The 17,248-nt window shown below is 37.7% G+C and overlaps 1 protein-coding gene across 1 annotated transcript in view; it reads right to left on the bottom strand.

Annotated features, from left to right (window-relative positions):
• Nucleotides 1–17,248, bottom strand: part of SLC39A8 (solute carrier family 39 member 8) — an 85,594-nt gene that overhangs the window by 42,605 nt on the left and 25,741 nt on the right. The window contains 5 exon segments of the mRNA XM_050791926.1: nucleotides 1,144–1,308; nucleotides 1,795–1,917; nucleotides 4,245–4,414; nucleotides 12,786–12,923; nucleotides 12,926–12,947. Of these exon segments, the coding sequence (XP_050647883.1) occupies nucleotides 1,144–1,308; nucleotides 1,795–1,917; nucleotides 4,245–4,414; nucleotides 12,786–12,923; nucleotides 12,926–12,947 (618 nt within the window).

Below are 17,248 nucleotides of genomic sequence, written 5' to 3'. Positions count from 1 at the left end.
AGCTGAAATTTTAAGACAAATCTCAGGAATTGCTAGTGACTATGTATACCACTTATGGAAAAGATAGCCTACGGTAAAAGAAAAGAATGATACTAAGAGGCAAGAAAGAGAAGGAGGGAGAGTCCTAGTGGTTCTAATGGTTCCTAGGTTCTTGTTTTTCCTGTAGCTTGGCTGTTCCATTAGGCATCTAATATCTTTCCAGTAAGTTCTCCTTTGCGCGTATATAATTTGATTTCTATCACTTGAAACCAATACAGTTCTAATACATAAGAAATAATCCCTACACTGAGTAGTTGTTATAAAAAGTAAATGAGATCAAATAATTAAGTGCTGAGCATATTAGCTGGTATATGATAGTCACTCAAGAAATTGTGCCTATTATTTTTTTTTTTTTTTTTTTGACGGAGTCTTGCTCTGTCGCCCAGGTTAGAGTGCAGTGGCGCAATCTCGGCTCACTGCCAGCTCTGCCTCCTGGGTTCACGCCATTCTCCTGCCTCAGCCTCCCGAGTAGCTGGGAATACAGGCGTCTGCCACCACACCTGGCTAATTTTTTGTATTTTTAGTAGAGACGGGGTTTCATCGTGTTAGCCAGGATGGTCTTGATCTCTTGACCTTGTGATGCACCCGCCTCGGCCTCCCAAAGTGCTGGGATTACAGGCGTGAGACATCGCACCTGGCCTGTGCCTATTAATATTATTTAGAAAATGTGGATATAAATATACATTGTATGTCAGACAATTAATAAAAACAATTTTAATAATTTCTTCTTGCAGTTTCAAAATCAGTCAAAGCATTATTTGATTCTGGATCTTCAAACAATTGTAAAATAAATGCCCTGAATTAATTTTGCTATGTAATATTGTATAAATGCAATTGAGAGACTCTCATATAGTATATAATCTTAGAGAATAATGAAGCCCAGACCAGTGATCCACAATTTCTTTCTTAACTCACTTGTTTAGAGTAAACATTTAGAGGGAAGGTGGAAAAACAATGCAGACTTACATTCCAGTTATCCCACATATATAAGAATAAGTCTGACATACATAAAGGTACAAAATACTGACTTAGCTTCATACACATTCGTGTTTACACAGTATAAAGAATGTAGTATAATCAAGAAAAAATGGAATCAACATATACCTGTAGAGATACCACACTGACATTATCAAAATGGATATGTCCATTAGCTTCTGTGACAGCAGGATTTGCATAGCACGTCACACCATTGATGGCAGGTAATGCTTTAGGTTGATGAGTTTTTTCTTGAGGACCAAAGTTATCATTTCCAAAGTGGGTATGACCATTCTATATGGGAACAAAAACCAAAGAGATTATAAGAAGAAAAAAGATGATTCATACAGACAGGGAAATAGAGTTTACTGCTTTTTATTTATAAGAGGAAAATTGTATGTCTATTCTATATGTAAAGAAATCTTTTTAGATATATAAAATTTCTCTTTTTTACATGTATTTTCATTTATTAGATTCTGTTGTTACTGTTTGTTCATGCTAGAACACGTACACATTCTTATTTTGATGAACATGAATAGAATACAAATTAGGCACATCCGTTATTCAGTATTAAATTGCTGGTACTTGTTTCAAATTTTACAACATGAATCAAGTATTTATCTTACGCTTGTCAATATATTGACTCTTCGTTCTCAAACTCACAAGCCTAATAACTGAACCATTCTCATAATTCTAAGAATAAAAATCCTGTCTTTATTTGCCTATATAAAGTAACTTTAGGGGGTAAAATGTCATATGTTTTAAATAAAGTCCATTTACCTGACCATATGTCTTTAATAACATCTTAAGCATTCTTTCAAAAAAGAAAAGTAGGTAAAATCCACCAAACACAGCAACTGCCTTCTCAACATAACTGTCGACTTTGGGATCAAATCCAAATGCCTAAGGGAGAAAAAAGGGCAATTCAAGTAAAACCAAGAAATTTAACTTGATTTCTGGAAAATAATACCAGTATACAATTCTCACCAAAGTTCTAAGTCTCTCTTCACATCCAAGTAATATTGGAAACTTAGCTGCCAAAAATTACAAAATGAAAACTTTGAAATTTGAATGACAAAACTGTATGAAATGGCACAAAAATCTTACAACCAGAAGTCTCATTAAATAAAGCCACCAGAGAACCTTACAGTTTCCCAGCTATAACACCTACAGCAATATTTGCCTTGAAAGACTAAACTTTTAGCAGTAAAGCAGCAGCACTGATTCCCATCCTTAGAATACAATATTAGGTCTAGATAATGAAGATAAATGAGATATTGATTACCTACTGTCTCTAAAAGTAATGTGTTAGTCCATGATATCCAGAGTCAAACTTTTAAAATAAATATGGCAGGCCACTTGGATTACTGTTTTCCCAAGAGAAATCCTCTTATGCCTACAAAACTGTGATAAATCCTAAAAAGGCAAATAAATCAAGAGCTAGGCCCAAGAATAAAAGCAAAAAGAATATTTAAAATTGCCACCTCTCTCTCTCTCTCTCTCTCTCATACACACACACAGCAATAAGAATGGAATAATTCTTTGTCTAAAGGACAAAGAACTGGAGTTAGAGTTTGAAGTTATAAAGAGTCAAGGTGTTCCTAACAGACAAGACACATAAACTTCAAATAAACAGAATCAGAGGAGAGACTAATGGGTGAAAAGCCACAGCTTCACACCATTCCACACATTGTAAGTCTCCCCTCTGAAGCAGAATAGAAGATGTCTGGGTTCTTGTCCCCTGTTTGCCTCTGGGGAGACATCATGGCCGCATCTTCATTTGAGTAACTTCTTTGTGCCTGTTTATACAATGCAAAAATGGCAAAAAAAAAAAAAAAAAAAAAGGCCTGTTCCATTTACCTAACATTGACATTATGAAAATAAAGTTAAATAAGAAAAGGAAAATCATTTTGCTATAAAAAACTCTATGGAAATTCAAGATATTATTACAGATTATTTATATTGTTAAATTTCAATAAAATAGAAAACCTTAACATCATAAATGTAGAGTCTCTAGTCCACATACAGTATTAGTTTAATTTAATTTGACCCATAAAGCAGATGAGATAATAAACACATATATTATATCATATTAAATATATTATATATATAATACTCTTTTAAATCAGAAAATCTGTATTGTCATCCTAGCTTTGTTACTAGCTGATTGTAAGGCTATACTCAAATTATTTAATCACCCTGAATTTTAATATTTTTCATCTCTGCAATTGAAGCTTTGAAATAGATATTCTCTTAGGTTCTAGATCAAATAATGATAATAAATCTATAACCCTAAAAAGTTATATCCCCACTTTCACGTATAGCTTGAAAATTAAAGGAAGCTTTAGTCATAATTTTCTAAAAATAATGAGATGAGGGTGATACTCCCTAAAATACTATTAATAGTTTCTCTCTGTATGGAGTTTGTCTCTCTCTCTGTGTGTGCATTGTGGGTGGCAGATATAGTCCATGTATGCATATATTTCTCTAATTCCCGTTTGTGGATCCCTTCTATGAAAGTCTCTTTCTCCTTTCCTTCCTCTTCAACATTGCCTCTCTTTTCCTTTCATTTATTTTCCTCCCTCCATTTCTCTTCCTTATATGGGCACAATGCAGATTTGAAATAAATTGAATAGTGTGCACTACAGTCAAGATCAGATCAATAACACATTTTATCAAAGGAAAAAAATAAGTTGCTATTTATTTATTAGTCCTCAATTGATATGTTTTCCACAATTGGAAAAAATGAAAAGGTTTGTTGACCGTGCTCTCATTTATTCTCTAGTCGCTTATAGCTGTAGTAAATATATGAGGGAATTTAGTGGTATATCTTAAATAAATTACAAATTTACATCTGACATTCGCAGTATATTTGACATTGCACCCTCTTTAGAAAAACAAATAAATAAATAATGAAACTGTGTGTGAAAAAATTAAATTTGCCAAGTGCAAGGCAGAATAAAGTTTTAAGGCCTTCTGAGGTGTCCCAGAGCTGTCTGAGCACGTCCTAGTGGCTGGCCTCCTAGAATATTAATTTTGTCTCTGACACTGACATCCACTGTAGCTTGGGACAAGCCTTTACAATTGCTGTGATTCAGCTTTCTCTTATCCAAGACACTATAAACCCGACCATAAAACGCTGTAAGAATTATGGAGGCTAAAAACATACAAAGTGCTAAAACATTCAAAAGAAACAATTATTCACTGAAACAAATAGCCAACATCCTTACCTCTGGAATAAGTTGGAAAATTGCATTTGAAAAAAGAGTCCCAATAGCCAGCCCCACAAAAAAGGTCAAAATCTTTGGGAAATAAGATTTCTTTATCAGTGGAGTCAAAATCAATCCGAGGAGAGAAGCCAAATTAATAATTGTCACTGACAGGAATCCATATCCCCAAACTGTGGGTCAGAGGGAAAAGAGAGTAGAAATTAATTAGAGCAAGGAACCAAATGAAGTTTTCCTGTACATTAAGCTTAAAAGTGTCTTTAAAAGCTTAAGACACATGTCGTCTTTAAAAGAACAAAATCTACTCAACGAAAAGTATACAGAAAACTGAGAATATAAATTATGGCATAGCAAGCATTAATAGTAATACAGTTTACATTTTAATCAGCCCTAAATCATCTTTATGGTATTAATGAGTTTTACAGCTTACAGGGAACTCGGAGAACATCTAGAACAGTGACAAACAATCTGAGGTCCACAGGCTCCAAGCCACCTAGTTTCATCTATGGCTCAAGGAATAGATTAAAACAGCACTTTGGGGGAAAAAAAAAAAAAAAACAGAGGCAGTGTGAGCCTCAGGACAAAGGTATGGGATGATGGGTGGAGGGCAGAGATGGAGATGGGTCACAGTGGGCTAGCTTCAAGGTGACCATAGCTGCTAACACTGAGCTTGTCACAATCATTTGTCTTCAGACTCCTGAGCACAGCACCTCCTCAGAGAAGGTGGCCCCAGCAGCACCTCAGCTCCCCAGCTGGGGCCTCCTGGGAACTAAAGTCAGCTTGATGCAATAAGCACTCAGGAAGTGAGCACATGGGGACAGGAGGGAGCGGCTGCATTACATAACTCACCCTGCGAGACACAGATTAGGCAAAAATGTTCCATACAGAAGAGATGCTGGTGACAGAAGAACGTGGTGCATCTTTCATCTCTCGAGACCCAGGGCCTGGCACCCAGTAGGCACACAATAAGTGTTGCTTAGAATGAAATGAACGAATACTATCCTAAGCTCTATAGCTAGTGGCGTGTGTGACCTGTTGCCTTTGGGCCTCAATTTCCCTCTCTCTATCCTAGAGGGGCTGGTTTAAGGAAAAAATGGGAACACAAGTGAAACATACCAAGGACAGTCACCTATGTGTGGGTGCAGGCTGAGATACAACCTGGCCTCAGGGCTGTGCAACATGTGGCTTTGCCTCTGGCCCCACACACTGTACACAAAGTACAATGCGACAGAGCAGAAAGCTGCCTCTGCGTAGCCACTTCTTTAAAATATCCAGAAAGCATGTTTAAATGGTGGGCCACTTCTCTCCATGGCACTGTCGGTGGAGAACACTAGTAACACCTACAGCTCAGGGAGCATTTGCCATGTGCCAGGCCCTGTGCTAAGTGATCAACATGGGCCAACTTATTTGAACCTCACAAAACCCTGTAAGAGAAATATTGCTACCGCCTTCATACAGTTAGGGAAACCAAAGCATATGGAGTTGAAGTAAGCTGCCCGAGTCACACAGATAGAAAGCTGAATTTTGAACCAAGACAGTCTGGCTCCCAGGCCCACATTTTTTAGCAATATGCTTTATTATTCCTTTAGAGGTAATCTCATTTTTAGAAAGGCCAAAGGACTCAACAAAACTGTAAAAATGTTATCCTGAATTATATGTACTTCATTAACACAAGATTGTTCACTATAATTATTATTATTATTATTTATTTTTTTTTTTTTTTTTTTTTGAGAGGGAGTCTCACTCTGTCACCCAGGCTGGAGTGCAGTGGCGTGATCTCGGCTCACTGCAACCTCCACCTCCTAGGTTCACGCCATTCTCCTGCCTCAGCCTCTGGAGCAGCTGGGACTACAGGCGCCCGCCACCACTCCCGGCTAACTTTTTATATTTTTAGTAGAGACAGGGTTTCGCCGTGTTAGCCAGGATGGTCTCGATCTCCTGACCTCGTGATCTGCCTGCCTCAGCCTCCCAAAGTGCTGGGATTACAGGTGTGAGCCACCGCGCCAGGCTTTCACTATAATTATTGTTAGTCTAGAATTTCTATGTACAAATAAACAAACTTAGTAAATGTTCATTCAGCCTAGATGATGTGGACCAAACCATGGTTCCTGCCACCATACACAAACACACACACGTGCAAACACACACACAGCGTGATACAAAGTCACCTGTGCTAAGTACCAAATGAAAAGGTGAGATTATAAATGGTACTATATAACTCCAAGAATCATCACAGCACTGACCATGATGACTGCATCTTCTCCAGACACTTTCCTATCAGTTTCAGGTCCTGGCCATGCCCTACAACTTCATCTAACAGCCCACTTCATTCCCATTTATTACCTTATCACCTTAAACAATACTACTAGTCTCCACAGACATTCCACTTGGAGAGAGTTCTCAATTCCACACCTTTTTTCATGGTATATCTACATGGAATTTCTCTTAACACAAACATACTTCTGTCCATCACTAGCCTACATGCATTCATCCATTCAACAAATATTTATAATTTCACTGCGTAGACAAGATATAATGTTGAAAACTAAAATTAAAAGGCAAAGAAATTGTTAAGTGCCAATAGAAGCAAAGCCACATGCACATGTTAAACTCATCAGCTTCCCTGCAAACACCTGCTCCATTACCCTCGTTCACTACCTACATAAATAACAGGAACAGTAGGATCAATTTCAATTTTTCCACCAGTTAATTCCGTAGACAACTGGTGATCAAACCCTACCAATTCTGCTTCAGGTATCTCTCACCTCCAGCTTCTCCTTCCTCATTGCCAGTGGCCTTGAAGTCAGACCCTCATCACCTCTCACTCCCTCATCTTATATAACGTGGCAGTTATCTATCTGGTGCCCCTTCTACTAACTGACATGGCCTACAGACTTATACTAAATCACAGAAATGATCATCTCATGCCCCCATATGAAATTGCCCCTCATAAACTGACCCTCACACAGCCTCTCCAGTGTTATTTAGCCTCTTCTCAACATGGCCTTTACCCAAACACCATGTTTTCCCAACCGAACTTTACCTTTACACTGTGGTTCTCTGTCTGAAAACACTTTCCTATCTTCCTTGCCTAAGAAACTCACACGTGGCTTTCCAAGCCAATGCAAAGATCTCCTCTATGAAGCTTCCCTGCTCTCCAGATAGTACTTCCTGGCTGATCAGGATTCCCTTTACTCTTTGTTTGAAACTAATTGGTTCGCTCACCACTTCTTGTGTGCTACAGTAATTTTATTACTGATACGTTTGCCTACATCATATAAACTGTGTGATTCTCAATGAGAAGGGCTATGTTTTATTCATCCTCAGTGCCTAGAAAATCGTCCAGGAAAAAGCACACATTCCTTGCTGAATGAATTAATAAATTTCCCATTTCAAAGTGCAGCAGAACTCTGTCAAAAAGACATACCAATCCATCTGCTTATCCACCTTTCTAACTTTCTTTGCCCTTGCACATTTATGAGCACAACTTGGGGGATGGTGGGAGTGTAATTCATCACATTCTGGGCACACTGCATAGCTTCCCCTTCTTGTATTGTTAGAACATTATTCAGAAAAATAATGTCTGGAGTTTCCACTCAGCCGAAGCACTTTCCACTTAACTGAAGCACCAAAAGAATACATTGGTATGAATCTATTCCTTGGACATCTCCATATATACATGGGACTTTCTCAAATGATATGTTTCAGAGAGGGACCAGTCTCCTAATAAGTGAACCCCGAAAGATTTTTAATAGATTTCAAAGAAATATAGTCATGATAGTTTACATTTATTGAATGTCCACTGTGTAAGATTCTTCTAAGAACTTTACCTATATTAACTCATTTCATTCTCACAACAACCCTATGAGATAAGTACTATTATTTTTCCAGTTTTACTAGCAAGGAAATATGGTTCTATTATGATCCCCATTTTGCAGATCTGCATACTGCCCAGGCTTCAATTTTTGCCTGGCCCCATTCAACTGAGAAACTGTATAGAATGGTGTTTAACAGTGTGAACTCTGGAGCTAGAGGATTTGTGTTCAAATCTCAGCTCATCCCCTCACTGGCATCATAGTTTGGTTCTTTGACTTCCCTAAGGCTCAGTTTTCTCCTATTTAAAATGCAGATTAAAATAGCTCATATTTCATAGAGTTTTCACAAGAATAAAATAAAACCAGTTAATGCTGTCCCTGGAATATAGCAAGCTTTTAATAAATGTTGATTATTATTATGTTTTTAAAAATTAGTAAGTAGACCATGATATAAATGTTAGTTCATTTAATTCACTGTTATTCAGTGAAAAGAATAACAAACTAAGAATCAGGAGTTCTCATCTCACCTTAGGTACTACACCTACAAGAAGCCGCTTAACCTCCCTGGAACTTAGACTTATATCACTGCTTGTATAACAGAGTTGGACAATATGATTTTCAAGGATGCTTCAAGTAATATTCTTTATTTTGTCTACTATTTGAATTAAATACTATTCTGTAACTTCATCAAAAAATGAAGCAATTTCAGATCATTAAATTATTACTAAAATGCAATTAATTTCTCCCCTAGAGAATTTAACTTATCATCAGTTTACTGTACTCATCAATATCATTTTATAAAGCACATGAAATACATTTCAAAGATAAAATGTGAGGCCTCTGAGAAATTATATTATTTTATCTGCCCACTGAAATGTCAACATAAATGTATTCAAATTCTTGTATCATTTTGATTGCTTTTATGTTGATTTTTTATTGCTTTGGATGGGCTAAGACTTGACTCTTCATTAAGTGAAAAGTTATATGAAAAATCCAGTGCATTTAATTATTTTAAAATGTGTTTCTCAGTGAGAAAAACAATAGGATTACACAGGGGCCAGGGAATGTGGTGAATCTATGAACACATGTATAAGAACAAAGACATTCTTATTCCTCTGTGCCGGGCATTGTTCTAGGCACTTACATATATTAACTCATTTGATACTCCCAACAATTGTATAAAGGTACTATTAAAGTAACTGACCCATAGAGATATTAAATAATCATACAGTTGCACTAAAATAAAACAATCAAGATATCACATCAAAATAGCAATAGACTGCCAAGTTAAACATCTTAGATGAGTAGTAACAAGCACTCTACTAGATTACCTAAATTCCTTGAGAAACATTTCCATATCTTCTCCCACCCTATCCCACTCCACTCCAGCCTCATTTCAATTCCTAACACAATATGCACCCTAAGAGGCATTTCTCTTTTTATTGGGTTGTCTGAATATTTGTTGCCTTTATGATCTCATAACTCAGAATTGTTGACTTTTCTATTTTATAACTTTGTAGTGTTGGCCCTAGAATTGTACTTCTCACATCCTGCTTCTGACTTTCCAGTTCTCAACTCCTGGTTCCTGAAACAGAACCGGGGTTTAAAAATTACTTTTGAATATGAGTAATTAACTTGCACATAGCAACTGGGGTTAAAAAATTACTTTTGAATATAAGTAACTAACCTGAACAGAGTAGAGTATTTGCTTTTTCTGAAACCTCACGTCCTGTACCTAGAGTTATGCACATGTTAGATGTAGTTAATAACAGACCTAACTAACAGGCCCACTACGGCACCTATGTATTGAATAATGTTTGAAGTACTTTACAAATACTAAGTCATTTAATCTTTACAGCAAGCCCATAAGAAAGGTACTATTTTAGATGAGGAAGTTGAGGCAGGAAAAGGTTAAAGTCATGTTCTCAACATAGTTGGAAAATTACAGAGCTGGGATTTGAGCCCAGGTAAACTGGCTTCAGAGTCTGTGCTTTTACTGTGCAATACTATTAGTCAAGGGTAGTATCCTAAAACATTTGCTGAATTTACTTTTGAAAGTAAAGTGCAAATTGTATTAAACAGGCTTGTAGAAATATAAATATACTCTAGCAAAAATATTTGCTTGAACAATTAGCAATTCAAAATTACTAATATTTCAAAATTGAAATTACTGTTATTCACAAAATTGTGAATTATATTGATAAATGATACTTGATGATTTCTATACTTTGTATATATAAATACAGAATATCAATGAGAACATGGGTTCTGAAGCCAAGACAACCTCAGTTGAATCTGGCTCTACCACATGCAAGTTGTGTAACTTTGAGCAAATGACTTTAAACTCCCTGTACCTTTGTTTTCTTGGCTGTAAAATGGGAATAGTAGTGCCTACATCATATAGTTGCATGTGATTAATATGTTAATGTGTAAAGTACTTCAAAGAGTGCCTGTCATATAGTAAGTACTGCAAAAGAATTGGCTATCATTGTTATTTTTGTCATTGTTGTTATCTCTTTTATTCATATAGAGGGAGATTGAAGTGTATATACACAAAGGAATCCGGAAATGAAAACAGGCACTTTCTTTGTTAAGTCTTCCCTTTTTTTCTATCTATACTCATGTCAGATGAGCTCACTCAGAACAGCATCTTTGTTTTTATTTTTTTGAGATGAGGTCTCCCTCTGCCACCCAGGCTGGAGTACAGTGGGGTAATCATAGTCCACTGCAGCCTTGACCTCCTGTGTTCAAGTGATCCTCCTGCTTCAGCCTCCCAAGTAGCTAGGCCTACAGATGCATGCCACCGTGCCAGCTAATTCTTTTAATTTTTGTTGTGATGAGGTCTCACTATGTTTCCCAGGCTGGTCTTGAACTCCTGGCCTCAAGCAATCCTCCACCTTGGCCTCCCAAAGTGCTGGTATTACAGGGATGAGTCACCGTGCCTAGCCCCAGTGTCTTTAAATGTCATCTCTAGACAGGCAAATCCCCGGTCTTGACCTCTCCTCTGAAAGCAATCTCCTCTCCAAATGTCTGTGTGTCTTTGTCTACTGGACCTCTCTGTCTACCTGTGTATGTCAATGTCTCAAAGCAACCACGCCAAAAATTATACTCTTCATCCTTACCACTCCCTTCCTCTACAATAAATGGCTCCTCCCAGTCTTCTCCATCCTGGGAAATGGTATAACGATCTCTCCTGTTTCTCTGGCTCAAGCCTTGACTCATTGTTCCCTCTCCCACAATCAATGCAGGGCAAACCATTTAGCATGATCTCCAGGACTCATCCCAAATCTACTGCTTCTCCCCACTTCTACTTCCCCCACCTTAGTCCAAGTCCCCATCATCCTGAGCATCAGCTCCTGGCAGTCGCTTCCTGACCAATCACCCTGCTTCTACTCTGGCCCCATTACAATCTGTTCTTCAGATTGTAGGCAGGTGGAATGCCCTTTTACAGACTTGAATGAGATCACAGCACTCCCCTGTTTAGAATGGTACAATGACTTCACCCTACATTCGGAATAAAACCCAGTCAATTTACCACCTCCCACAAGGCTTCCTCATCTGGCCTCCATCTCCTGCCAGGACGTATCTCCTTCTACCTTCCCCGCCAACTCACTAGGCTCCAGTCACACAGGACCCTCTTGCTGCTCCTCACTCATGCCAAGCTCATTGCCAAGCTATGTTGGCTGTGCCCTCAATCAAGAATGCTCTTCCCCTAGAGAAGACCTTGCTGTGGCCCTCTCCTTCTGCTCAGATGATACCCCATCAGAGAGGGCTTTCTTGATCTATTTAAGATGATACTCATCCACCATCACTTTCTATCCCTCACCTACTAATATTTTATTTTCTTCATAGCACCTTTCACTCTGAAACTATGTTGTTTATTTGCTTGTTTGTTTAAATATTTATTATCTCTCTTCTCCACTACACTGTAAGCCCTAATAAGACATAATTTTTCTTCTTGTTTACTATTGACTCCTTAGTGCACAGAACAATGCTTGTTATGTTGTTCAATAAATATTTGCTTAATGAACATACGAAAAAAAATTTTAAATTCCAACATAATTGTCAAAAAGACTCGCTGAACAATTGGTTTATCTCATTGGTGAAAGTTACTCTTCTACACATTCAAGTACGTGAGCTGTATATTAAGCATACACATATTTTATTATGGTTTAAAATTTCTTTGCAGCAGATCATACCTTTAAAGTACCATATTCATGGCAATACCATTATAGTCACTTAAAATAGCCTCTGGTATTTTCTTTCACCTATGAAAATTAAAACTAATAATTTGGTCCCTGAAGATTTAATCTAGAAGTATGCTAGTTCTCTTATCTCTTCATCGGTAACTGCAGATAAACTGACAAGTTTTAAAATAATATGGTAAGCAAAAGATAATGGAAATGAAATGATCAATTATAAGTCAAATAAAATGCAATCCAATATGCACAGCATAAAATATATATTGTTTAAAATCAAGAACTGGATTTTATAGTTTTTAAGTGTACTAAATACAATTTTGATTCAACAAAGAGACGAGCGTAACTTACAAAGCTTAAATAAGTTATAATTCTCTTATTCTAAATACTTTCAGAATATAAGTATTATTCTAAGAGGCTCTGTGTAGATTAATTAAAAGCAATAAAGCAGAAAGAGAGGCATATTAACTTCATTTCATAATGGTTTTATAGACTTTTCAAATAAAAGAGAAAAAATGCTTTCAATATACCTTCTGAATGACTTGGTCTTGTTTTGTGCTTGGGCCGATCCTCACAAGGGTGAAAGTTCAATTGCTGTAAGACTGCTGGACAGATGACAGAGAATTTGGAGCTGGTTATTTGGGTAGCATTTGAAAAGCCATGAAGGAAAAGATCTCTTCAGCGGTTAAACACTGAAATAGAAAAAACAAACAAAGAAAAAAAAAAGTGTTAATAATGTGTAAAAGCACATAAGCAAAAATGCTATAAAGAGACACACACTATTTCATCTAGATGCACAGCACTCTTTATACAAAAGCCCACCACAGAAATTGAAAGGCCCCTAAAGTTGTAAAACAGCCCACGCCACTTTAAACGTAGAAACAAGAAAAATGGAAGAAAAAAAAATCCCTTCTTAATCAACAGCCTTCCTACAGCAGAAAAAAGATAAAAATTGGTTTGGGCATACCAAGGACTTAAATAGGGGTGCACCAACACCATTCAAACAAAGGGCTCTAAAACAATTTTATGTTGTCAGTACCCCCTCTTAGTTTACTTTTCTTCAGTTTGAATGGATATTTTCTGTGTGCTACTGGCATGAGTCTCTATGACCTTTCTTGTAGACAAACACCTGGCTCCCTACAGTTTCATGCTAAGAAATTCCTCTCTTCTCTACACTGTAATAAATATAAATATAAAAAGTTGTTTTAAAATATGTCTTTAGCACAAAGTGTTTTTTGTTAAAATATGCATTATTCTCAGTGATGGTGGGTAGCTTTTCTATATTAGATTAAGTTTTGAAAATAGTGCTGGGCTGTTTAGAAATTCATTAACTATTAACGAGGACTAGAATCTGCATTAGGAAAAAAACTGCAAAAATAACTTTTTAAAGGTATAATGTTGTTCTCACATTTTAACTGTAAGCTCTCTTCCATATGCAGTACTTGCACTATTAAGAAAAATATAAAATAAATGCTAATGAATGTCATAAGAATTATAGTGTGAAAAACATCCATTCACTCAAATGGAAGAGTCTGTCTTTAATAAATGTAATTTAGGCAAGTTATTTGCATGCTTCCGCCAATGCTTAGACCCCACTAAGACCTTAGCCATGTACTATGATCTGAATTATGTCTCCCCAGGTTCACATGTTGAAGCCCTAATCCCCAGTGTGATGGTATTTGGAGATGGGGCCTTTGAGAGGTAATCAAGTTTAGATGAGTTCATGAAGTTGGGGGGCCCTGGTCCAGTAGGATTAGTGCACTTATAAAAAGAGACATCAAAGAGCCTGCTCACTTGCTCTTTCTCTGCTATATGAGGAAGCGAGAAAATGCTCTCTGCGACCCAAGGAGAAAGCCCTCACAGACAGCAACCATTCTGGCACCTTGGTCTTGGACTTCAAGTCCCCAGAACTGTGAGAAAATAAATTTCTGTTGCTTAACCCACCTAGGCTATGGTACTTTGTCATGGCAGCCTGAGCTGACTACTACACTATGAATGGTATCAATAACTCAAAAGTTGATGTTAACTGTTTGACCATAGGATGCTGTAATTCCCTTTACGACAGAAACAATGAAATTTAAAATGTCGTATTTTGATACAAGGAGATTACTACTGTTTATAAAGGAAAAATGAAAAAAACATCAAATACACCAAGATCTATGCAGTTTTCCAAAGCTAAGATTACAACTACCTTATAGAAAATGCACATTTAGATTTTTTTAATGTCTAAGTATGTACCTAAAATTGTTCCTTATTCAACCCACTCTTTTGAGTTTATGATTAATGATAGCTGCGTGCCATCCATAGAAGAGGATACACCACACCCAATGCCCTGTTAACAGTCTTCCCTTTAACTCAGAATGATGTATAATAAACTAATGGAGGGAGAAAATACCTCAAGATTCAACTGGGGAAGGGAAAGTGTGCACAGCTTATTCATCACCATGAAGGCATCCAGAAGCATAATCACTAGACTCAAAAAGTACACAACCCTTGTGGTTGAACTGGACACTGTGTGTTTCCAGGAAAAAATAGGCATGATAGCACATGATAGCACACAGAGAGCACCACTGTTCCCCTGCAAGGAAGACTTACCCTACTTGGACTTTAAATTCCTCCAACTGTAAAATAGGAGGAAAAAGGGAAGATGCCTCTAGATAATCTCCAAAGACTTTTCGGAATTAGCATTGTAAGACTCCCTAACACCTGATGACTGTTAAGCAGTTCTTTTTCAGACTCAAATTGTAACCCATTCCTGAATAAGGACGTCCACTTGCTAAGGCACAGTCAGCATTTTTTAATGAAGTAAAATGCAAAAGAATAGAGACTATAAACTATATCACACATAATAGGGTAAGTATTGCTTAACCAAACTTTAGCTTCAGTTACACATCATATATAACATGCACATGTATACTGGATCACGATGTAAAATGTATTTCTTATTGTGAATGGCAGTCACGAGCTTGAATGCCACCAGCCTTAAGGATGTCAGAATTGCCCACTGTGCATCATTAAAGACACCCTCCTATCTACAATTAGAAAAAAAAAATAGTGCATTCAAATAAATATATAATTAATACCATCAGATAGCTTAGCTGTGCAGCATTTGTGTTGAAATTTTAGCCGGACAGGTGGTCAGGGATAGTCGCGGTAGTCATGGAGAGTGGCAACTGTCCAATCACCACGAAGAACACAGAGATGTAGAGATGATAAAACTCAAAGCCTCACCTCATGATAAGAGAATGAGAACAGAATGCTAACAGTGCAGCAGAACTGAATTAATGGCAAGCCTGACTTATTTAAAATAGCTATCTACCAGCAAGTGGAATGAACACAATTTTGGACAGTGGCCTATTTTTGGCTTCAAACAATCTTGATATTTATTATACTTTGACTTAACAAAGTTGAACCCGAAACAAAAGAAAGCCGTTGTCTTAGAAAGGGTGGTGCCTCCCAGAGCGGGAACAAACAGGATGAGAGTCCAGCGCCTGAAGAGTGAGGGCAACAAAACCAACCGGTTATACCATGGACAAGGAGGCCCAAACACCCTCACAAGCACACCCTTTCACCTCCAAAACAATGAACAAACACATTACGGAAAGGGTAGGATCATCCAGGGCTCCTCAGAAAACAATTCAGGGTGATTGTACGGAATGCTATGTGCCTTGATAAAACTCCATGTGCTTTCACCAGCTCCTTCGTATTTATGACAGCTCTACTTCTTTTCATGTTTGTATTTATGACACTGCTGTTCTCAAGCATGCTGCCCTGATGTTTGCTGTGGCCTTTTAAGGTTTCAGATGTCCTCGTGTTCATCCGATTGACGTTTTTCATAAAGACATAAAGACTCTTTCTAAGTTTGAAGTTAAGCTCCTATTCACTGGTCTTTTGCCACATTAGGGTGACCTCAAATGGGCCTTATATATGTGAAACATCAAAGTAAGGTAGCATTAGAGGTAGAGGCCAGGTATATACTTCAAAAGAGACAGCCTAGCATGCTCAAAACCGTTTCAGCAAACAGTTCTGTGCATTTTGGCTTCTGCTTCTGCTCTTCCTTCTTCCTCACCAGTTTTTATAAGTCAGAAGTTTTTCTGCCTCTTTCCTAAACATGTCCTTATGGGAAAGTGGGGGGCTGGTTCAGGGAGGGGATGAAGGAAGCTCAAGGAATTAGGGCAAGTTCCTTCCTTAGCATTATACACAATTGAAATTTGGTTATAATAAATGCGGAAGAGTGGCAAGATCTGAAAGCTTCAATACTGACAGATTCTCTCCTTGGCTAAACTGCATACAGGCTCCTCTGAGCCCAGGCCTCGACCCTAGTATCCATCCTTACAGGACCTGCATCACCCAGTATTAGCAAGAAACCTTCTAATCAGTTTAAAGAGAGTTTCCCCACCCTCCATATCTGATCACCCTGGTTCTGTCTTCAGCAAGAATCCTGTTAGGTCTGTTTAACCAAAATCCCCCCTACCCTTAACGTTTCCTCTTAGTAATTTTCCATTGACTGACCACCTCCCCACTCCTACCCCTCCTCCTCCTTGACTGTAAATCCCCACTTGTCCGTGTTGTATTTGGAGTTGAGCCAAGTTCTGTACTGAGGTCTCTTTTCCCCTTGTGATCATTAATTTTGTGTCAATTTGGCCACTGTGTTCCCAAACTAAACATTATTTCTATGCTGTTAAACATTATTTCTGAGGTGTCTGCGAGGGTGGTTCCAGAGGAGGTTAGCATTGGAATCAGTGGACTCTGTGAAGTAGACTGCCCTCCCCAATGTGAGTCCAATCCATTGAAGGTCTGAACAGAACAAGAGGCAGAAGAAGGAATTTGTCCCTTTTTTCCTTCCCATTGCTTGAACTGGGTCATTTTATTTCGTTTTCTCCAAAACTCCCTCTAGAGTTTACACCACTGGCTCCTCTGGTTCTCGGGCTTTCAGATTCAGACTAAATTATGCATTGGCTTTCCCAATCTGCAACCTGCAGACAGCAGATCC

This window comes from Macaca thibetana, chromosome 5 (genome assembly GCF_024542745.1).
Source record: "Macaca thibetana thibetana isolate TM-01 chromosome 5, ASM2454274v1, whole genome shotgun sequence".
Classification (NCBI taxonomy): Eukaryota; Metazoa; Chordata; class Mammalia; order Primates; family Cercopithecidae; genus Macaca; species Macaca thibetana.
Note: the sequence above shows the minus strand (reverse complement) of the source record. Positions and strands in the feature narration are given on the sequence as shown.